This window comes from Sminthopsis crassicaudata, chromosome 1 (assembly GCF_048593235.1).
Source record: "Sminthopsis crassicaudata isolate SCR6 chromosome 1, ASM4859323v1, whole genome shotgun sequence".
Taxonomy (NCBI): Eukaryota; Metazoa; Chordata; class Mammalia; order Dasyuromorphia; family Dasyuridae; genus Sminthopsis; species Sminthopsis crassicaudata.
In genome coordinates, this window is record NC_133617.1 from 634,862,926 (window position 1) to 634,888,223 (window position 25,298).

General features: G+C 34.0%; 1 protein-coding gene across 1 annotated transcript in view; it reads right to left on the minus strand.

Moving 5' to 3' along the window:
- Positions 1-635: 635 nt before the first annotated feature.
- Positions 636-25,298, minus strand: part of PLGRKT (plasminogen receptor with a C-terminal lysine) — a 76,534-nt gene continuing 51,871 nt past the window's right edge. The window contains exons 3-5 of the mRNA XM_074282853.1: positions 5,765-5,895; positions 3,120-3,229; positions 636-903 (exon numbers count right to left, since the gene is read on the minus strand). Coding sequence (XP_074138954.1) covers positions 782-903; positions 3,120-3,229; positions 5,765-5,895 — 363 coding nt within the window. The 3' untranslated portion in view covers positions 636-781. The remainder of the gene's footprint in view (positions 904-3,119; positions 3,230-5,764; positions 5,896-25,298) is intronic.

The following is a 25,298-nucleotide window of genomic DNA, read 5'->3' on the forward strand; positions in this document are numbered from 1 at the left end:
GAAACTTGTTTCCTAACAAAATGAGCAATATTATTTAATAAGTGTGACTTCTGATATACTTCCTCCATTTGGATCTATGTATCATTACGAACTATTTTTTTCAGCTATGGCAGCCATTTTTCAGAACCAACTGTCAAAAGAGCTAAAAACCAGGCTGCAATGTGACTACATCAAAAATGTTCAATTATAATTTTAAAAAATAAGAAATCATATTTAATCATATAGCTATCACTAAAATATTATTAATGATAATTCCCCTGGATAATTTTTTGTTGGAATCAAAAATTTTTTGTCAAGGTTAGTAAATAAAATAAGTATTATTTTTAAAATACTTATTTCATCTTTTTTTAGATTTCTATTACATTGGTATAAGAATATATGTATAAACTTTATAAATATATTAAGTATGTATAAATAAACATACACATATATGTATATGTATGTGTGTGAGTACATGTTCAAATTTTTTTTAATGACAAGTGTACAAAACAGTTTTGGAGCTATTAATTTATTAAGCCCCAGCTGGCAGCTAGGAAAGTTGTAAAGCACATTAAGTATTATCATAGGTTTCAGCACATGTACCTGGAAAATGTGAAAAAGTAGATATTATCTTTGAAAAGAAAAAAAATTCAGGGTATATTTTAGACATGATAAGTTTTATTTATTTTTTTATAAACCACATTATATCCAAAAAAATTGATACCATTTAAAAAATTAAATAGAAAACATATAATTCAACCAAATTATTTTGTGCTTTGAGTAGAGTCTAGTGAAGCCATCTTCATTTTTCTATGAAGAATTTGCTCTGAGCTTTTCTGGCCTTTTCAATGGTTTCAAAAGTGATCATCCCTTTTGGCAGCTGCAGCTTGCTATTTTCTATATCCAGTATATGTTCTGCTTCACCTTAAATAAAGAATGGAAAAGATCTCAATGACATTCTGGGAGAAGAAATTGATGGAAGGGGTTCTGATTCTCAGTTACAGAATCAAAGTATCATTTCAACTCTTTATGCCTCAATTTCCCTTGCCTATAAAGAAAGGACTAGATAATCTCAAAGTTCAAACCATCTCTAAAATCATATTGGGGATAGCCCTCTACAAGCTTCAGGAAGTGGTCCTCGGAAACAATTCTGAAGTATAACTCCAAAAGCTAATCCAGTTTAGCAGGATTCAGCCATAATCCAGAAGAAGTAGTCCTGGTACAGATATGTGGCATATTAAAGAACCTCAAAACAAAATTAATTGCTCTATAATATATACTATCCAAAAAAAAAAAAGAAAAAAGAAAAAAAGGAAATAAATGTTTAAAAACTGCCTTTTTGGTCTCTTCAGTTTTACATTAAAGGTCCAAACTAATTAGCTACAATGAAATGAAATGATATCATAGTCAGAAATTCCATATTTTCATCCTTTCTCTCCTAAAATCACTTTGAGGATAAGGGAAGTATGATCAAATAGAAAGACCATTGGACAAGGAGTAAAGTTAACAGGTTTTTCACCTGAATTTTTGTCTCATTAATTTGATCTTGAGTCACTTAGTCTAATTAAGAGTTTTGAACTAGAAAGGTACTTAAAAGTCATTTAGTCAATACTTCATGTTTTGTTGTTGTTGTTTAGTTGTTTCAATTGTGTCTGACTCTTTGTGCCATCCCCCCCCTGCCCGGCCCCAAATAATTGGTTTTGTTTTCTTATTTCAAATAATTGGTTGGTTTTCTTGGCAAAGACACTAAAGATTTGAACTCATATCTTCTTGACTTCAAGCCTTGTATCCACTGGCACTTAGCTGCCCAATCCTTCATTTTATAGAGGGATAAACAGAAGCCTGGGAGAATGGTGATATACAATAACAGAGCTAATAACTGGCAGTGTTGGGATTTGAGTCCAGATTTTCCAACTAATGGCTTACTGCTTGGTTCTTTATTTTATTCATTCTCTTTGGCTTCCAGTTTCTTATTGGTAGAATGAAAGGACTATATTAGAATGATTTCTAAGGTTCCTTGCAGCTCTAGGATTTTACATTGTTTTTCAAGATAACAGTTTGTTATCTTCCATATATATCATAATGCTACAGTTTGCAAATATCAAGACAGGCATTAGAGCACTTCAAAAATGTTCCATACAAAAAATGGTTTTTAAAAATTAATTTCAGCTCAATTATTAAATTTAAAAGTATAGTTTTTTTTTAAATTATACACAGGCCATTATTAAATATAACTTTTTACTCATGTACATATGTACCCACACAAATATACAATCATGTATATACATGCCCACATGTACACATATACATGTGTACCGACATACACATTTTAACATGTCTTAATTTCACAGAAAACAATTTTTTCTGATAGACACTAATTTGGTGAATGCCAAATTGTATTTAACTTACTGTGAATTTCTAGTACTTTATTTTTTCAAGGTTAAAATCTTTTATTCTTTAAAATATATTATTATAATAAATTACTATTAAAATATCCACATTCAGCTTGTTCTTAGAAAATCAACTCCACCTTCAATCAATGTGATAAAATTAATGTGACTTTTTTTAGATAATGTATCATTTTTATGAGACAGTTTAATCTTGGACTCATGAGATCTTAAGGATATGAACAACATGAGGCTGGATAGGTAATAGAAATGGGGCTTAACATGAGTACAGTAATTTTAAAATCAACAATCCATCATTCATACAGGTAGTGCCCAAATTATGAACAGGCTGTGTTTTAAAAGTCTGAAAATCCTTTGTCTGGAACTTGAACATTTTTCTAAAGACTTAGTGTCATAAAGCTTGCCAGACAGGTGCATCAAAGGCTATTTAATGAATTACCTCTATCCTCTAAGTATCTCTAGTTAAGGGAATAGGTGAGGAGTTCAGAATGAGGTAGCAGCCTTTGCCAAGGTTCAGTCAAGGTCATCATCACTTTGGGATGCTCCAGCTCCTGAAGTGGAGGCAGCAATGGGACTTCCTTAAGAGAAGAGTACCAGCACTCTAAAGGGGAGGGCACTTTGATCTTATTTCAAACAGTTTGTTCCTAAGTCATGAGTTCTTAAGTAGAGGTCTGCCTGAACTAAAAAGTAAATTAAGCTACATAAAGATTCATTTGTCAGGTACATACATACCTTTCATCCTCTGCAGAAGGGTTCCATAGCCCATATCATACTGATAAGCAAATACAAAACTTAATGGAACAACAGGGAAGAAGAAGACTGGTTGCTTTTTTTTAATTGCTCTGTTCAAAGAAAAAAACAAATATTAAAAGAATTCTATTATGAGGAACAGTTATTTCTAGCCTGTTATGGGCCAGAACTCTGAACTTGAAACAAAGCATTCTCACAAGGTGCTAAGTCAGTGGGATTGATAGAGACAATGGTTATCTAGTTTAGCATGGTTCAATTTGATTGATTTAATCTTACAACAAATAATGGTTTCCTAGTGATATAATGACTGGTTTATACTCAGTGTGGAGCATATACGCAGGGACTGAGAGCCACAGAGGAGAAGCTTTCAGAGGGCAGAGAAGACAGGCAGGAGCTCAAGCTCTCAGAACCAAGGACAGACTGAAAGGCTCTCCAGAAAGCTGCCCAGTCCCAGGAAGGAGATAATAAAAAATCTGGACTGTAAGAAAGCTAATCGGGCTCCAGGTAAGGAGACAATAAAGGAATTGGACTTTAGCACCTGGCTGTTCTTGTGGTGATTACTAAACTGAAACAAAGGCTGCCTCCAGAGACCCCCAGAAAATGGAATCGAGAACATTCCATTTTGGCACCTGAATGTGGGACCAAGAACCTACATCTGTGAAATTAGGATAAGTACAATAAGGAAACTTTGTAAAGAGCTTAAAGTAATATTCCAGTTAAAAAGGGACAAATGTTTAGAAAGGAGATTGCTCCACTGCAAGAAAATTTGTCGAAAGCTTGGTTAAACTTACAAAAAAACAAGGTTTGATTGTAACTTGGGAGAAGATCATTAAACTTTTAGAAACAGTACAGTACACATCTCCTTGGTTCTCAAAGGAAAAAGGAAAGCTTTCTTATAGTCCAGATTCTTTATTATCTCCTTCCTGGGGCTGGGCAGCTTTCTGGAGAGCCTTTCAGTCTGGCCTTGGTCTTAGTTCGGGGAGTGCAGGAATCTCAGAGCCTGCCACCAGTGGCCTGACTGAAGATCGAATGAATGTCCATCCTTGGTTCCAAGAGCTTGAGCTCCCACCTGTCCACTCTGCCCTCTGAAAGCTTCTCTTCTGGGGCTCTCAGTCCCTGCTTATATGCTCCACACTGAGTATAAACCAATCATATCACTAGGAAACCATTATTTGTTGTAAGAGTAAATCAATCATACTGAACCATGCTAAACTAGATAAACATTATCTCTATCAATCCCAGTGACTTAGCACCTTGTGAGAATCCTTTGTTTCAAATTCAGAGTTCTGGCCCATAAGACTCGCCTCTCCCAAAAGATTCATCTGTTTGTTAAGAAGAAAGCTATTTCAAATTAGACCATGAATCTTTTGAAGTATGAGTAATTATTGTAATAATTACAAAGATTTAAAACTTTTAACTTTTAACTTAACTTTTAACTAAATAGTTCCTTTTATCTCTGACATCACCATATTTGAGAAAACTTACACAATAAATATATTAGCAATGAGTCTGATCTCTTACATTCATTGCCTTTGTGATAAATTTATGTGTATCTTCCATTACTCTTCCCAGAGTCTCTCCTAAGGAAAAAGGCCTATCTCTACAATGAAAATCAACATTTTTGCCTTGTTTTTTTTCTGTTTCTAAGAGCTATACAAAAAAATAATGCAGCGAATTCTGGGATAATCCAATTTTTTATGGCTCTAGACTGTACAACTTGTGATAATAAGGACTCTTCTATTTCTGGATTGAAATAAAAGGTACTGTTCCCCATTCCCATTATGTCTTCAGAGATCTTTTCTTCTTGTTTTAAGACAGTACCACCTCTAATTTATGATTTGGAGAATAACACAAGATAACCCTAATGATATGACTACCTGGTTCTATAGTGTTGTTAGTAACATAACATTAATAGCAGAAAGGAAACGGACAGGCAGAATCATCGATTTAGAGCTGGAAACATTCTAAGGGCCCTTCCAGTTCAATCTTCATATTTTTCAGATGAGGAAACTGAGGCCCAGGGAGATTAAGTGACTGATCAGGGCTACACAGGTATTAAGTCTCACAAGCATGATTTATAATAAGGTTTGCTGACTTAACAACGTTTTTTGCACCTGACTACATTGCCCTTCATGTAAATCACATACTTTGTCTTATGAGGGGCTACTTTGATTCCATATTAACTCTTGCGATTAAATTACACTTTAACCCATTTTATGACAATGCGACATTGAGGCCCCATATTTTTTAAAATCAATAACTCATCCCACTGTGTAGAGGTGATCTTGAGATCTTGAAAGGAAGTCCTATAAAGCTGAAAATGCTCCTAATGTTGGCCTTATAATAGACATTGTTTCTATCATTCAGAACCAGCCCAGTTGAAATGAATATCATTCAAATGTTGGCCATCAAATGATTACTTTTTTGGCCATAAACACTCATGAAACTATATACTAAATCATGAAGGGGTTACAATATGCATTGGTGAAGGATTATCTACTACGTTAAAATTCTGAATATTTGAAACATGATAATTACAAAGGGGGAGAGAGAAGAAAATATTGGATATTAGTTGACTTTTTCTGACCATAAAATGGACATTTCTACGTAAAGAGCAAACAACATACCCAACTGTGAGACCAAACACAGCCAAGCCAAAAAATGTTCCAAAATATTTGAGGAATTCTCTTGTCCAAGCAATCTGCATGGCCATCTGCCTTTCTCTCATTTCATTTTGTATTGTTAGTTGCCTTTCCATCTGGGGAGAGAAGAAATGATAATGCTGCTATTTAGATTTTGAATTAATGCTATTAATTTGGAAAAGATATTTTGGTCTCAACTCCCTTTTTACTCTTTTATTTCAGCATACTTCACTGCAAACTTCCTTAAGTAATCCCACATTGAAATGCCTTAAATCTAATCTTAGTTAACTGCATGATGCCTTAAGTTAGTAGATGGAGTACCTAAAAACACCTACCTCACAAGGTCATTGATAATATTTGTAATGTGCTTACTTACTACATGGAAGGTACAATATAAATAATTATTCCCTTCCCTTTCGCTCAAGATCCTGGATGTGCTATCTGCCTTGATCATGAAGACAACAGAATGTAGAGATTTTGCTTTCATGTCCTTAGGTTACAGCTATAGAGTACAGGATTCCAAGTAGAGTCCAAAACCAAATAAACTAAACTAACAAAAAAACAAACTGTATAAAACCTGGTGTGCATGGAGAGTTTAATAGTTATAGTCATATAATCTATTGCTAGCTGTTATATTTCATCTTGAACCCCTCTAGCTTTCAGATACACCCAGAATTTTAAATAATTTTTTCAGTCTATACCATATCTTTAAAATCAAGAAACATCATTGTTTACAGTAGAAACTTTTCAGATGGTCCATCATATTAAAATTATGCATATACAATATCTTAAGAGTTTTTGTTATAAAAAGTGAGCATGACAGAGTTAGTGTATTCAATCCTTGTTAAGAATCTGAGATTCAAAACTTTAGATTTTAACTCAGCTATTGATCCAACATGTGCCTTTGGTAAATGACAAAACCTTTCTGTGTATTAATTTAATAATATGGGAAAAAAAGAGATAATAATGCCAAAGTGAGGAATAATGAAATTGGGTATGTAATCATAGTTATAAACTTAGATCCAACAATGACTCTCTGTAGAACTTTACACAAATCATTTTTTTATTTTTGCCAATTCCCTATTGATAAAAGAGAGATCATTAAGCCTGCTTCCTAACTTCCATAAAAAGTTTGACATTTAATAAGTGTATGATGATCATTGAAAGCCTACATTAAAAAATCTAAAATGCAAATGCAGAGCTTTCCATAAATAATGAACTTTAAGGAAACTTTTCTTAAAGGTATAAAGTAAATTTAGTCAATATAAAATTTTGTTAGCTTTCTCATCCCTTGATAAATTTTATTTAATTATGGAATAAAACAGTCATCTATTATTATCAAAGAAAACTGATTCACAAACTCTATGATAACACAATTTTGTAATAATTAAATCCAACAGAAAAATATGCTGATCAAATGACTCGTCCACCGATTTTAATCCTGTATGTCAGTAGAACCTAAATTTTCATCTCCTTTTCTTGAAACATTGTCAGTAATAACAAAAAAGATTAAGAGAATATCAACCATAAATCCTCTTAAGAACATTTAACCCAAATAATGAAGTACCTAACTCTTTTATCCTGTTATGACCTTATTTTAAGTAAACATAATGAATGTTTTATACAATAATAATTTTCCCACTTCCAATGCCCCAAGCATTAGTGTTGATTTAGCCTGAGAACAATGTGAAATTAAATTGTTTCTTATTGTCTTTAAACTATGATGTTGTCTTATTTGAAGCTAGATAATAAAAATAATTGTAGTGATGTGATAGTTGAGAACAAAATAGGAGGGACAGATTTCATTAAAGATAATTGCACACAGTAGGAGAAACTATATTCTCTCCACCTTCACAAAGCTATTATGTAGGATTCTCTTTGCATTGAACTTTTACTCCTTAATTGGCCCAATTGAATTTATTATGGACAGCTACTACTACTTGACTGCCATCAGTAATTGGTTACTCTCTTGAGCTTCCAAAGTGGCAATTCAAAAGCCCACAGACCACTTATTATAGAATTCAATTAATGAGATTTCATTTTGGTATCTATACCACAAGTGTGACATTACATACAAATCCTCATTGCAATTTTTTAACTAGATCCTATGTAATTATTGAGTACAATGATGAATCAATTCATCTCAATGTTTTTATCCCACAAATCTTATTTAAGCCAAATACATTTGGATGCATCAATAGAATTATCCCTCTATTCAATTGGTTGAAAAAAACAAACAAACCCCCCCCAAAAAAACATGATTTATACCTTTAGCCATAAATACATTTGAATTTTTTTGTTTTAGAAAAATGAATAGGTCACATTAACCTTTATTATCCCTTTCTTAAAGTACATAAAAGGTAGTGGGAAAATAGGCAAAACCTAAACAGAAAGCAAAATTCAACTTTTGGGTAAAAAAAAAAAAAAAAACCAACTATAAAGGTGAGAAGTAAAAAGAGCACTTGGAAAGTGACATTTTCAGTTGTACTTCATACTTTCACATTATTTTTTAAAAGCTTAAGTAGCTTTGGAAGAATCTGGGGGAAAAAACAAATAGCAAATTAGTTTTAAAAAGGAATTTAGAACATTTCAACATTGTACTACAAAATGATTACAAACAAGCAGGCTTGAAAAGTCAGAAGACTACATCTCCCTATATGTTGGGCATTTCAAATTATATCATCAAATTTAATGGTATTTTCATAATTCAACAAATGATTTTATAATAAAAGGTTTTTCATAAAAGCTATGATTTTACTAGTATACAATATTCTCTCCATCAGTAGAGATTCAACTCATCTGTACCTTAATGTGATCCACAAACAAAAATGTCACCATCAGGTGACCAAAAGTGCCATCATACTTTTCCAGCTTGGTCAGATCTGACAAAGCTTAGAGAGTTCACTGGTTTAACCTTCTAGGTCATCTCTAGCCCTGGATCACAGTCCCAGGAAAAAAAAGAAGAGCACTAGCACATCAGAGCTTGGGAACTGGGAATCCCTGTCACACTACTGGGGCAGAAAAGGGTGACTGTGGTCACTCATAGACTTGAACACAGACCAGAAGAATAGTAAACACAGTTCTCCTTAGATCATACTATCTTGGAAGAACTGAAAACCTTAGCAGACCCCTCAAAACTAGCACTTAAAATAGTTGAACAAAATATCTGAAGTTTGGGATAATGTCCTCTTTACCCCAGGAACAAATTACAAGTCAAGAAGAGGCTGGGAAAATGAGCAAATAACAACAAGAACGTGACCACAAAACATTACTATGGTGACAGGAAAATCAAAGCATAAACTCAGAAGACAACAAAGTCAAAACTGCTATATCCAAAGTCTCAAAGAAAACTATGAATTGGTTTCAGGTTTCCCCCCAAAAAATGGTTCCTAGAGGATCTCAAAAAGCATTTTAAAAATCAAATAAGAGAGGCAGAGAAAAAAAAATGGGAAAAGAAATAATAATAATGCAAGAAAATAATGAAAAAAAGAGTCAATAGCTTGATACACACACACACACACATACACACACACACACACACACACACACACACACACACACACACACACACACACACAAGAAAATTACACCTTGAAAAACAGGCTAAATGGTAAAGAAAGCACAAAAATCCTAAAGAGAAGTACTCTTTAAAAAGCAGAATTGGCCAAATGAAAAAAGATATCAAAAAATTTACCAAAAAAAAAGAACTCAAAAAGTAAAATTGATGAAAGGAAAAAATAATTCCTTAAAAATTAAAATTGGATAAGTGGAAGGTAATGATTCCTTGAGACATCAATAAATTATAAAACAAAATTAAAAGAATGAAAAAAAAAGAAGAAGAAAATGTGAAATACCTCATTTGAAAAGCAATTGACCTAGGAAATAGTGTGAGAAAAGAACTTGAAAGCCATTAACAAAAAATGAACCTCAATATCATGTTTCATGAAATGATCAAAGAAGAATGCCTTAGTATTCTAGAACCAAAAGGTAAAATAGAAATGGAAAGAATCCACCAATAACTCCCTAAAAGAGATCTCAAAATGAAAACTCCCAGAAATACTATAGCCAAATTCCAGAGTTCCCAAGTCAAAGAGAAAATACTGCAAGCATTCAGAAATGAAAAATTCATATATTATAGGGTCATAGAATAACACAAGTTATAGTAGCTTCTATATTAAAGGATCAGAGAGCTCAGAATATGATATTCTGAAAGGCAAAGGAGTTAAGATTACAACCAAGAATCACCTATCAAGCAAAACTGAGTTTATTCTATCAGAAGAAAAAAAAAATGGATATTCAATGAAATAGAGGACTTTCAAACATTCCTGATGAAAAGATTAGAGCTGAATAGAAAATCTGATTTTCAAACAAAAGACTCAAAAAAAAGCAAAAAAAAAAAAAAAAAAAAAAAAAAAAAAAAAAAAAAAAAGAATAGAAAAGAGAAATCATAAAGGATTCAATAAGATTAAATTATTTGCATTCCTACTTGGGAAAATAATAGTTGTAACTCCTAAGAATAAAGTTAAATTATTTACATTCATGGTTGGAAAGATGATATTTGTAACTCCTAAGAACATTATAATCGTTGGGATAACTTTGAAGGAACACTCTGTGTGTGTGTGTGTGTGTGTGTGTGTGTGTGTGTGTGTGTGTGCACGCGTGCATATGTGTGTATGGTGTAAGCTGAATAAGATGGGATGATATCTTTAAAAAATAAAAGTAAGGGGTGAGAAAGAGGAATAAACTAATAGAAGGGGAAAGGGAGAACTAGAATGGAACAAGTTATCTCACACAAAAGTTTTGGAGGAGAAAATGGGAAAGGTGGAAGAAGGGGGTGGAGTTGAGAAACGCTTAAACCTTACTTTCATTGGATTGATTAAAAAAGGGAATAATATACACACTTAAGTTAGGTATAGAAATCTAGAGTAGGAGGGGGATGGGAGAAGGGGTAGGGAATGGATTAGTGAAAGCAGTAGTCAGAAGCAAGAAAGAGTCATAAGGCAACAAACTCTATACTGTAGTTTGTATGCTGGAAAAATTTCCTAAAAAGTCCTAACCTTTTTTCTGTGAATTTAAAACCTCTGGCCAAAGGTTGAAAAAATGCATAGAAAAAAAGGATTAGAAAATAAAATTAACATAGCATCTTATAGATTTTCAAAAGTTTTGTGAGCAAAACACCTTATCAAAGTCTCAAAAAATTTGAGAAAATCTATTATGGAATTTGGAAATAAGTCAAAAACAACAATTAGGAAAATAGCCATTTTTACTAAACTTTCTTTGAATTCTATCTTGTCTGGAGTAATTCTTCAAAGCACTCCAGTTGAGAGTCAGAATGAATTTTTGCAGGATTGCTAATGAGATTATCATCACTGGAATCACAACTGCTAAACTATTGTTAAGAAATGCTTCAATAACAATAGACTCAAAGCCTTCGATGAAATTCCTGCCCAACCCAGCTTGGAGGAGTGCAATGAGTTGGGGTCAAAGCTCCGAAACCTGTGTCCAGCCATACTAGGTTTCATCAGGTTCTGTCCAGCAACTGCTTGAGAAGAATCTGAGTGCCCTTAGCAGCATCCAGCATGGCAGCCACTCAACCTCTGTTTTTTGGTAAACTCGCCATTCTTTATTTCAATTACAGAAATGTATTAGCTATGAAATTTATGGCAAATTAATTTATACCAGCCCAGTTTTCTGATTTGTAAAGATAACTAATATTGATTGTTCCTTAACAAAAACCAAATGCTATATGACTGTTAACTGCTTTATTGAATAAAAATTGCTTCATATTTGGATAACTCTATGGATTTTTAGATGTAACTGATGAGGGAAAGGAAAGGGGGAACCCCATTTGCCGGTGCAAAGATAGTAAGATAATCCCATGAGGCACAGTGTCCCCTGTAAATGAATTTACAGGCCCAAAAACCTAGATTGATAAATAAAAGGTTTATTGTAGGAATTTGGAAGTAAAGTTCAGTTAGAAAGATGCCAGGGCCAGGGCCAGAGGTGGCCTCTGGGCGGGCAGGGACCCTTACATGGCTGGAAGGATACCATGTGTTGGGGGGAAGGGCTCCTGCAAAGAGAGAACTCCAGCTTACCTCTTTTATACCTAAAAGGGGCTTTGTGGGCAGTACCCCAAATTCTTGGCGGGCTTTTCAGTTAGTTCAGATCCAGGGGTGGGGGAAGCTGAGCTGATAGTGGGGGCTGGGCCCAGATATTCAAAAGGGTGCCTTTGACCATGTCAATTAGAAAGGAATCTTAAAGGGACCTCAACCCCTATCATAACCAATATACAAGGCTAATGTTGAGGTAAAAAATGTTTTAGATGTGTGTAAATTATACTAAACAAATTCAACTATATACATTGTCTTCTCTTCTCTCTAAATAAAAAAGTAAAATTATTTAAGGCAATAAAAATCATCCCTGAGAACTTCTCACCTCAGCAGTTTGGAGACAAAATATATTTGTCAACTATTAAGAAGGTGAAAAGTTCATTTAGCCTTGCTTATCCTGTTTCATATTATTTTGTAAATGTAAATTAAGGAATTAGTTATGTTTTATTGCTGCTAGAAAATTAATAGAAAAATTATTACAAAAACTATTTGGCTATTCTCAGGAAAAAAATTAAAATTGCTAAGTTATTTGAAGTTATTGTCATCAAGTTAAACCTAAATCTGATAATTATAGCCCATCAAAATACTATGAATCGGGGCAACTAGGTGGTATAGTAGATAGAGTACCAGCCCTGAAGTCAGGAGGATCTAAGTTCAAATGTGGTCTCAGAACACTTCCTAGTTATGTGACCATGGGCAAGAAACTTAACCCCAATTGCCTCAGGCAAAAACCAACCAACCCCCTTCCCCCCCAGAAAAGGTGAGGGTTGGACAACAAATAGCTCAATTCCTTCCCTGGGACCACTGCCCAAACTTTTAATTTTAAGCTTGTCAGTTTTCTTAAACTTTCAGTACAGCTAAGGATATCTGCCCTGAGAATATAGAGAGCCTGTTTAAGAGATTTGGGAACATATATAACAAGGAAAGTATATATAAAAATTCTATAAGTTTAATGATCAATTTTTTGCACCAGAATGAATTTTAACATACAAAACAAGTTACACAATCTTTTATGTGTCTAAGTTTTAAAAGAGATAATTTAGCTAGCTTTAACTTGCAGTTAGTGGAATTTGATATTGGAGATGAAAGCTCTTGGGACTGCAACTGATATTATTTTTGAGTTTTGAATTTGATTGCCTAACCATTAAGTCAGTAACCCGCCACTTGAGAGAATTTTCCGAAGCTACTCAGAGAAATGTGACTCTGAACAGATAAGGGTCTGTATTAATATAAGAGTTGAGAGCTTTTGCTCAGTGAGATTCTTCAAACTCTGTTTCCCAGTTCTGCTTCTTTGTTCCCTACTTGATAATTCCTGAGTCTGATAAAGTAAAAGTATTATAATTGGATATCAGTCTAAACTAAGGAAGCTTTATTTTGTCAGGTACCTGTTCCCAGGCTGAGGCCTGAAGAATCAGTTCTGATGGTATTGTTAAACCCCCGTATTTTCCTTTTATGACAAATTCTTATAAGAGCAAATGGTCAACACAAATTCAAGTATATCTTGCTGTTTTTAATCTGAAAATATATAGTCATTATATCCTAAATAGTTTGGAAAATGAGTATTTGGCTAATCATCTAGTTGTTATATATAGAGAGATAAATATAGATATATCTATATAGATAGATAGATAGATAGATGTGTGTGTGTGTGTATATATATATATATATATATATATATATATATATATATATATATATATATATATATATATATACATATATATATATATATAAATGTTTGGTGAAATAAATTCTTTATAGGTTTCCAAAATAATGTAAGAACAATTAACATAACTGTCCATAAGAACGAACTGTTATTTTATTGTTCATTTGAAACTAAAACTGAAAATCTTTAAAATTGATATATACTATATGTCCTGTGATACAAATATATTTCATACCTGAAAATTGCTGCTCAATCTCTTGTTACACTTATAAAGTCCTTGTGGACTTGTCTTTTTATCTCAATCCTCCTAACCTCTATTTGTTAGAATTGTTTTGTATTCTAGATTTTGGTCAGTTACAGCTGCATTACCCAGCTTCAAGGAACTCAATCAACCACTGGACACTTCAATCAGCTCTAGCTCGTCACTCCCTCCATAAAAAGATGGGACCTTGCAAATGACTCAAATCTATGTACATTCTCAGCAGGAAGCAGTTTCAGAAGATGAGATCACCCCCCCTGCTCCCAGAGGACTTTGAGTCCCATGTGTTTAAAAGGGGGGAACTGGAACTGATTGGTGAATGAACCCCCAAATTAGCAGGATGGGACTCCTGTTAAAATGTATTTGGGACTTAGAATGGCATAAATTTTCACATCTCAGATATGGAATTCCATGATGTTTTCAAGACCTTCAGAGATATACTGTATAGCATATTTTAAAATAGTAGATATTTCTAACTAAAGATATGTTTTAAGGAATGGCACTAGAATCCAAATCATGAATGTGTTAGAAGGATATATTGTAAAATGTTACAATTGTGTTTTATTCCAATGTCTTACTTCTACTGAAATGTTTTTCAAATTCGATACTTATGGTTGTTATTATGGAACATCCATACTATGTGATGTCTAATAAGATCAGTCATAATTGGTACAGGTAAGCAGGTGAACAGGTTTGAGATAACATCCAGGAAAATTAGAAAATAGTAGTAGTAAAAGAGATTTGTAGGATTATTCACTGTTGGAATTCCAGCAGATATATCAATTGTTACAACATTTGCTGTTTCAGCTACAGCTCTTACAAAATCTGTTCAGACTGCTCAATTCGGAAAAGCTTTTTAGAACAAATTAATATAGATTATAAGATAAAACAAGAATTAAACTTAGTGAAACAATCATTAACATGGTTAGGGAATCATGTAAACAATTTGAAATCTCAATTTCAGCTAACTTTTTAGCAGAAAACATGGAAAAGAGTAGTATCCATGAAACTAACCAGATATTCAACTGGTTAAAAAAGATAAATCCTGTAAATAATCTGACCTCTATTCTTTTGCATTTTGTTCCTCTCAAATGTTTTATTTTACTACTGATTGACTTAGCTCCTTGTGCTTTTAAGTATGTTCTGCAATCATTCTCAACTATGAGAATGTTCATAGACTTCATATTTAAAGTAAGAACCAGGAATTATAGAGAGCCAGGAGGTAAGAATCCATTCCAGGAAATCTTAGAGTAACTTGGCTCACCAACCTCCCTTTTCTTACTGAATATCAGAGAAATACTTGTTAATATAATAAAAAACCTGGTGACTGAAGCAAAATGCAAACTCTACTATGTACTACATCAAAGTTAGGATAGGAAAAACATCCCACAATGGAGACTAAAGACATTTGGGGAAAAGATACTTGAGGATATTGGTATGATAATTTTACTCTGATATGTATCTCAATTATTTACATCTCTGTCTAAATCATTTACATCTCAATAGACTGTGCTTGTTAGAAAAAGCTATAGGAACATCAAAGAGTATATTTTATATCAAGTCTATAAGCACTGAAAGTATATATGTTTGTCTCTCTGATCAATAAAACTTGAAGAGTTCATATCGAACTTCTCTTTACCTGGCCCCTGGATAACACACCCTTATTTCACTATTGGAGTTGGACATGATAGAAAAGAAAATGACAAATGCTGAAGGGGATAATAGGAACACTAATGCATTTTTGACAGAGTTGTGTCTAATTAAACCATACTGGAGACAATTTAGAACTATGCCCAAAGAGCTATAAACCATGCATATGTTTTTACCCAAAAATATCACTAGTAGATCTATATCCCAAAGAGATTTTTTTTAAAGGAAAAGGGCCTATATAAACAAAAAGAGAACCCCCTTTCCTTATGGCAAAGAATTAGAAATTGAGGGGATGACCATCAACTGGGCAATGGCTGAAGTGGTGGTTTATGACTGTGATGGAATACCATTATATTAGAAATGAACAGGATGCTCTCAGAAAAATGAGAAGACAGAGATGAACATTGTACGTAGTAATAGCAATATTGTATAATGATGAACAGAATGATTTTGCTATTTTCAACAATACAATAATCCAAGAGAATGCTAAAAAACTTAAGTTGAAAGATGTTATCTTCAAAGACATAACTGATGAAAACAGATCAAGGTATACTTTTTAAAACTTTATTTTTCCTGAGTTTTCTTTTTTGTTTTGTTTGCATTTTTTTCACAGCATGACAAATATGGAAATATGTCTTGAATGACTGCAACCTATATCAAATTGTTTGCCTTTTTAATTGTAATTGGAAACAAATAAAATATTAAATAAATTATTAAAAATTAAACAATATTGTGAAAGTATAGCACCCTGAGATTAAAAGATGAAAGGACAACCAAAGAAAGACATATTTCTTCAATCTTTGTCTCAGTCTGTCAATAAGCATTTATTAAGATCCCTTCCTATATGCCAATCATTGTGTTAAACAGTCTGGAAATACAAACAGAAGCAAAAAGATAGTTCCTGCCCTTAAGGAGCTTACATTCTAATAGGAAATAGGGAATATATAAAAGAAAGCTGAAAAGCCTGGGGATCTCTTTGCCCTGGGTCTCCTCCTTCAGCTGAAGGTTCTGGGAGGAACCAGCCAGTAAGAAAATGAGACCACAAGGATGGAGAGTATTTCTAATGTAAGAAGTGTTGTTCATTCTTCTTTCAAAGACCAAGGACATCATGAATGAATGATGTCTTGACTTGCCCCTGAATTGGATTTAAGTGAAGCAGAATTGCAAAACTATCAGTTTCATTCCCTCTTCTAGAGGTCAGGATACTAAGTTCAGTGGCAAGACAAAAATCAGGATACCTGCTCACAGACCAAGATGCAATGGATGATTTTGGCATTTTCCAGGTCTGATCATACTTAAACAGTAGAGTTTTTAATAGCTTTCCACCAGGCTTGTTTTAGCCTTCTTGGTCATTGGAACAAACTGCTGTCATGTACCTGTCTTCACATATTCGGGGTAAACATCTCCAGAAATCACCATCATATTTAAAGTCTGTAGGCTTCTCCCAGTCTAATTTAGCCTATCTGCTGAGATAGTTTTCCACTATTTATCATAGTCTTGTTTCAAGAATTGGTCTGTTAATCCCTTTAGGCCAAGGGATTCATCCTATATTTCTATTGCTGTCCCAGTACCTAATTTAATATGAATATTATTTTTGTTATTGACTCAAAAACTACTTATTGGTTAATGGTCAATATTGCTATTTAAAATGCAAATCCCATATAGAAGTTAAGCAAAGGAAAAGGTGAATGGGAACCACTACCTAAGACCTAAGAGTATAGGATTAGAGCTATGCTAGGATTTAGAGAATAAGGAATATTGGAATTTAAACCTAGGTCTTTTGACTCAACTTGCAAGATCTTAACTAGTTTTGCTTCTTTTAGATACTTATTAATAGCAACAATAACATTTACATAGTGCCCTACAAATTTAACCCATGCATGGTACAGCTTCTTGAAGCCAAAGTAAGAGGTAGGTGAGCAGACTTGGAGTACTCAGCAAACCCTCTCACCAGAGGTCCTATTCTTCCCTGAAAACCCCATACACCTGAATGTGAGAAATAGTCCTGAGATGGAATAAACCTCCAAGGCAAAGAGCTTTCCATGGTATGGTACAGAAAGTTCTGTAATGTTGCCTGAAGAGGGATGAAGATGACTACAAATTATTTGCCTAATAATCTCTTAAAAATAAAACAATCAAAACCATCCGCCTTTCAAATACAAATTTTCCTATGCTCAAGGTTTCAGTAAACAAAAGAACAAAAGATTACTTAGAACCCAAGTTCCTTTGTTTTCTAGGAAATTTTATGTGTTTCTCTTCATTGCCAAAGTCCTGGAATCACATGGATCCAACCTTCTCATGGGGTCAAACTTGTAGTAGAAAGAACATTAGAGAGAAATAGGTTTGAAATGATTGTACATATGTAACCTATATCAGATTGCTTGCCGTTTAGGAGAGGGAGAGAGAAGAAGGGAAGAGATAAAAAAAAATTTTAGAATTCAAAATCTTACAAAAACTATCTTTACATTTTATTGGAGGGAAATAATATTAAGTGGAGGGGGAAAAGAAAAAAGAAAAGAAATGGGGAATAGCTGAACAAATTATGGTATGTGATTATGACAGAATACTATTGTGCTATATCAGCTGTGAATGACTTGGCTATTCTCAGCAGTGCAATGATCCAAGACAATTTTGAAAAACTTATGATGAAAAATGCTATTCATCCTCAAAGAAGGAACTGATTGTTTCTGAATACAGACTAAGGCATACTTCTTTTTTTTAAACTTTATTTTTCTTGAAGTTGGTTTTTTTTGTTTGTTTGTTTGTTGTTTTTTGTTTTTTTGCATGTGGATAGGAGTTATCTATGTTTTCTCTCACAGAATAATTTTTATGGAAATGTTTTGTATGACTTCACACCTGCTTTCTAAATAAAGGGGAAGGGAAGGGAAGAAGGAAAAGAATTTGGAACTCAAAGTTTTAAAAATAATTGTTAAAAATTATATTACATGTAATTGGAGAAAAATAAAATAATGATTAAAAAAAGAAAAGAAAGAACATTGGACTAAGAATCAAAAAGTTGAGATTCTAGTCCCCAGTGTCTATTGACTAGCTGTGACCCAGGTTCTAAATCTCAGGTATTCTCATCTGTAAATTGAGAGGTTTTTATAACTATCAGTCTGCAAATCCTCCCTCCACTAAACTTTTACGATCAAAAGTTTTACTTTTTAAAACTTATAAACTTAATGGAATGGTCCCTCTTCCCTGCTCCTTCTACCTTTAGATTCTTTCTTTTCCACAGCATGCAGTCCCTGCCTCCTGAGTTCCAGAGGGTAAAGACTTGGCCTCTGGAAGAATTCAAGATAATGAAATTTAAATATTTTATCTGTCTGCAGTATAGTTTCAGATAGGCTAGTTAGACTAAATAAATGATCTGTAAGCACCTTTCTGGCTCAAAAATTCACCAATTTATTGTTCATACAATTGAGATGTTTCTCAATTTAACCAAATACTATCTACCCTTCAAGTTTCATCACAAGATCTTACTTCTTTCATAAAGCATTCCCTTGTTAGTACAGTTCTTAATATCTCCCCTTCCTCTAGACTTCTTATAATCTGCATCACATTACTGGCACATATCCAATATCTACCACTATTTATCATAATATTATTTCAAGAATTGGTTTGTAAATTCCTTTAGGCCAAGGGATTCATCCTGTATTTCTATTGCTATCCCAGTATCTAACATAGTATGAATTATGTTATTGATTCAAAAATGACTTCTTAGTTAATTAATGGCCAGTATGGCTATTCAAAATGCACATCCCATATAGAAGTTAAATAAAGGAAAAGGTGAATGGGAACCACTACCTGAGACCTAAGCCAATAGGATTTAGAGCTATGCTAGGATTTAGAGAATAAGGAACAGTATTGGAATGTAAGCCTAGGTCTTTTGACTCAACTTGTAAAATTTTACTAGTTTTGCTTCTTTTAGATACTTATTAATAATAACAATAACATTTACATAGTGCCCTACAAATTTAACCCAAGTAGCCACTGCTTTATAGCTACTATTTCATTTGATCCTCAAAAACTTGAGAAGTATTACCCCCATTTCACAGATGAGAAGACTTCGACAGAGAGGTTTAGTGATTTGTCGAGTGTCACCCAATTAGTGAGTACATATGGCTGGATTTGAACTCATGCCTTTGTGATTCTAAGTCTAACACTCCATCCACTGTGCCACCTAGCTATTTTTCTTAAAGATGCGGAATCTATCACCATAACAGTTTTCTAGTTATTCTAATTTTCTTGGCAAAGTCTTAATTTGGATGGCCATATTTTGAAACATACCTTTCACAGATGCAAATGTATTTTGAAAATAATTCGCAAAATTGTTAGGTCCCTTTGGATCAGAAGAACCCCTACAGTCATTACTATTATATATAGAGATGGTTTTTAATCAGAATTTAAATCAAGTTAATTCAAGCCTTTAAATCAAGGATTTCTCATCTAAACCTATTTCCATTTAAAAAAAAAAAAAAAAACAAAAAAAAAAAACAAAAAAAACCTCTATCTTGGAAAAAGCTTATTACATTGAAGAATTAATCACTAAGTCATTTCTGAGAAAGCAAGCTTTTCCAATTTCATGCTACCAAGCAGGTGTCCATGGTGAAATATTACCTCACTATTATTAAAAAGGCAACAAACTCAATTTCTTGAAATCAAAACACAATAATTTTCACATGTTGCTGTGCTTTCCACTTTTAGAAATCCAATGTTTCTACAGAAAGGTGAATCTAACCTAGGGATAGACAACATACTTTCCTTTTTTTATTGTTTAATCTTTGTAAGAGAATACAAATCTTAGATGGTCAATTAAAAACAAGCCTGAATAGCCATTGAGGAGGGAGATATGGCCATAAGACATATTAAAACTTAAATTATGATAGCTTTACCCAAGAAATATTTTTGTTCTAAACTTCTTTGAATACTGTTCTTACAATAGTTGCAATTATATTTATACTATGGGTTATGTATACACACTGAATTCTTCTTACTAAAATTTAAATCCTAAAGTTAGAATGAGAATCTTTAATTATTAAAAAAAAAATAATAATGCCTATGCTCACTATCACATTACAGATTACAAGATATAGGGGGGGGAAAGGAAGGAAGAAAAGAAGGATGGAGGGAGGGAGGGAAAGGAAGAAGCTTCCATTTACTGCATGCTGTAAGCACTTATTATATTCCAGATGCTGTGCTAAGTGCCTTTACAAATATTTATCTCATAACAACCATAAGAGGTATACGTTATTATTATTGCAATTTTATAATTGAGAAAACAACCACAAAATAGAACATTTTAATTATATTAGGTTAAAAAGCTTTTATAGAAATAAAACTAATGCGGACAGGATTAGAAGGGAAGCAATAAACTGGAAAAACATTTTTACAGCTAAATATTAAGGCCTCATCTCCAAAATATATAGAGAATTGTTTCTAATTTATAAGAAATCAAGCCATTCTCCAATTGATAAATGGTCAGAGGATATAAACAGGTAATTTTCAGATGAAGAAATTGAAACAACTTCTAGTCATATGAAAAGGTGTTCCAAATCATTGTTGATCAGAGAAATGCAAATTAAGACAACTTTGAGATACCACTATACACCTGTCATATTGGCTAAGATGACAGGAAAAGATAATGAAGAATGTTGGAGGGCATGTGGGAAAACTGGGACACAGATACATTGTTAGTGGAGTTGTGAATATATCCAGCCATTCTGGAGAGCAATTTGGAACTATGCCCAAAAAGTTATCAAACTGTGCATAGCCTTTGATCCAGCAGTGCTACTACTGGGCTTATATCCCAAAGAGATCTTAAAAAAGGGAAAGGGACCTGTATGTGCCAAAATGTTTGTGGCAGCCCTTTTTGTAGTGACTAGAAACTGGAAATTGAAGGGATGCCCATCAATTGGAGAATGGCTGAATAAATTGTGATATATGAATATTATTGGACCATTATTGTTCTATAAGAAATGATCAGCAGGATGAATACAGAGAGGCTTGGAGAGATATACATGAACTGATGCTGAGTGAAATGAGCAGAACCAGGAGATCATTACGCATTTCAATAACAAGACTACATGATGATCAATTCTGATGGATGTGGCTATCTTCAACAATGTGAGGATCCAAATCAATTCCAATTGATCTATAATGAATGGAACCAACTACATCCAGAGAAAGAACACTGGGAAATGAGTGTGGACCATAACATAACATTTCCACTCTTTCTGTTACTGTTTGCTTGCATTTTTGTTTTTTTGTTTTTCCTTTATTTTTACCTTTTTTTCTAAATCCAATCTTTCCTATACAACAAGATAACTGTATAACTATGTATACATATATTGTATTTAACATATACTTTAACTTAGTTAACATGTATAGGAATACCTGCTGTCTAGGGAAGGGGATGGGGGGAAGGAGGGGAAAAGTTGGAACAGAAGTTTTTGCAAGAGTCAATGTTGAAAAATTAACTATGCATGTGTTTTGTATATAAAAAGCTATAATAAAAAATAAAATTTTAAAAAAGTAATTGAGAAAACAGAGGCAGACAGACATTAAGTATTTGTCCAGGGTCATACAACTTGTAAATGTCTAAGGCTGTATTTGAACTCTTCCTTATTCCAGGTCTGGCATTCTTTCTACTATGTCATCATCTAGATTACAAAGGTTATTATCCTACTGTATCCCATTCTTTCTAAGGAGTCCTTCACCATTGATTTTAAAACTACTTGACTGACAGAAACCAAACTAACTTGCTGTTCATGAGGATACTAAGGAGCAGGTGTACCAATTATGTCAATTATTGATGCAAGAATTAAAAATATATTTTATTATAATTTACTATAATTTCTCCTATCTTTGAAAATGAATTTTAAATACAAATGATTACAAGCAAAGATCATAATTTTACTTTGAAATAAAAATCTTACTAGTATGTGTAAATGTAGAGAAGGGGCAGCTAGATGGCACAGTGGATAGAGTGCCAGGCCTGGAATTAGGAAAACACATCTTTCCTGAGTTCAAATCTGGCCTCAGAGACTTAGCCTCTGGATTGGGAAAGTCACTTAATCCTATTTATCTCAGTTTCCTCATTGGTAAAATGAACTGGAAAAGGAAATGGCAAACCACCTTGTATCTTTGCCAAGAAAATCCCAGAGGGGGTCATGAATTGTTGGACATAACTGAAAACAACTGAACAAGAGGAATGACATGTATAAATGTACTCCATCAAAATGATGCATTGAGCCTTATAGATGTTTTTAAATTTCAATCCTTAAGTTAACAATAACAAGATATTTCCTATGTCTGTTTTTATCCAATGACTCAAAACCTATCAACTTGATTAAGGACTTATTCACACTTGTTTATTTTTGGTTGATTAATTCAATTTAGATGTTCTGATCATCTGGGGTAGAAATGGTGTCCTTTAAAAGAGAAAGCCACCAGGTTTCCTACTGGATATGAGATATTAGATACAAAGGAGGATAGTTTTTCTTATCTGGAAGCTTTTCCTTACATCAGAACTAAATGTCTCTTTATAGCTTCTCCCCATTGTTTCTGGTTCTGCTTTTTAGGTCCCCAAAGAACAATTTTAATAGCACTTTCTACTGACAGTCCTTTAAATCCTTGAGTACAGCTATGACATGTCCCCTCAAGTATTCTCTTATCCAAGTTAAATAATCCTAGTCTCTTTCATTGTATCCTCTATGGCATGAATTTGAGAACTGTCATTTTTCTGGTCTGCTTTTTCCTGTTTATATCATTCTAAAAATGTAGTGTCTTGAACTAAACATAAAATAGTTTTCATTTAAAATAAGTAGCGCATTCCACAGACTTCCCCTGTACTCTAAATATCGAGTACAGCACTTATTTCTGAATCCTATACTGTAAAGGGCTAGAACTGAGCAATGCACTTGGATGATGAAGCACGTGAGACTAATTGCCAATTGGACGGTTCCCTATTAACTTGTTTAAGGTTGACCCTCCCCAGCTGTTCTGTGCTGACTTGATTGGTGAAACAAAGAGAGGGAAGTGACTTGTGTGGGAGGAGTAAGAGAAACTTGGGTGGTGGAACTCACGCTCACTAGCACTCGTGACCTGGCGTTGGAGGTGACAGTAAAGATCTGGAATAAAGACATTTAGTGATCCTGACTCCTGTTGATTTCTGGAAAGATAGAGTTCAGAGTTCCAGCATTTGGCGTCCAACGTGTGGCTGGCACCCTACTTCCACCGAAGTCCTCCTGTGACCAGGAGATTAGGTGAGTATTCTAATAGAAATAAGGAATTTACCTTGTTAAGGACTAAATCAGCAATCTCTAGTAACTGAGATGGGGCAGATATTAGGTAAATCCTGGGCCTCAGCTGACCCTGCTCCAACCCCAGCCCCTGCCTCATCTAGCAATGCTATAGAGGATATAATTAAGATAATTGATGAGAAAAGTTTACTTGTTCCCATCCCACAAATGAATAATCTCTTACACTCATTGATTCGCACGTCCCCTTGGTTCTTAAATGAAGAAAAACTACGTATAGATAAATGGAAGCTAGTGGGACTTGAAATGAAAGAATTTTACTCAAAAAATGGGAATTGTCAAATTTTCCCAGAGGTATTTTACCTATACAACTTGATTCTATTAGACTTAAGCTATCGAGAAGAGTTTAGAAGAAGGAAGAGTTCTAAAAAGGCACCGAGAAGGAACAAAAGATAGAAGATAGGCAAACTCAGGACATTGCCAGAGGGCAAGGGGATTTGAATGAGGAATCTGAGTGTGTAGACTCTGATTGTCCGGAAGAAATTTCAACCCCACCTAGAGAGCAGATTATTGATCAGCCCACATCCACTCTATCTTCAGGGACGGAGGGAGGAGGAGTAGTGGGAGGGGCGGTGACATCATCAGCGCCCCCCCCCTCCTCCCACACAGAGCCCCCCCTCCCAACAACTGCCCACTCCTGTAACTAGATTAGAAAGAGGGCTTATTGAAGCAATTGAAAATGGAAAAGAAGTAGATAATGATTTCAAACTTCAAATTTTTCCCGTGATTCAACAGCATAATTCTGCAGGTCAAGAGAGTAGAAGATATGCTCCTTTTAATATATGGATGTCCTTAAAAACCTGAAAAAATCTTGCACTGTCTTTGGGGCTACATCAGATTATGTTAAGATGTTAATACACAATTTGGCTTATGAAACCTTAACCCCTAGTGACTGGAAAGTCATTGCAAAAGTGTGCTTAGAACCTGGACAAAATTTGTTGTGGTTTTCTGAATTTAGTGAGCTCTGTAGGATTCAAGCCCAACAAAATAGTCAAAGTGCAGCTAATACTTCCATCACCTATGACCTACTAACAGGTGTAGGTTCTTATGCAGATGCTGCAGTACAGATTAATTACTCCATAACAGCATTTGAGCAAATTTCTGCTGCTGCTATCAAAGCATGGGCTTCTCTCCCCAGTAAAAACTACAAGGGTGAGACCTACACAAAAATTGTACAGGGACCAAATGAACCCTTTGCTGATTTTGTGGCATGTTTGCAGACAGCTGTCATACAGACTAATGGTGAAAATGAAGTAACAGACACTTTGGTGAGGCAACTTGCTAGAGACAATGCCAATGAGGTTTGTAGAAGGATTATACTAGGACTACGTAAGGATGCTCCTTTAGAGGAGATCATAAGACGCTGTGCCACAATGGGCACAAATACCTTGTATAGCCAGGCTATGGTGCAGACTTCCCAAGATCCCAACATGGGGAGACAGGATCCCTTTTGGCAAGGGGTTTCCAGAGAGACTCGTCAATGCTTTCAATGCGGTAAAGTAGGCCATTTGAA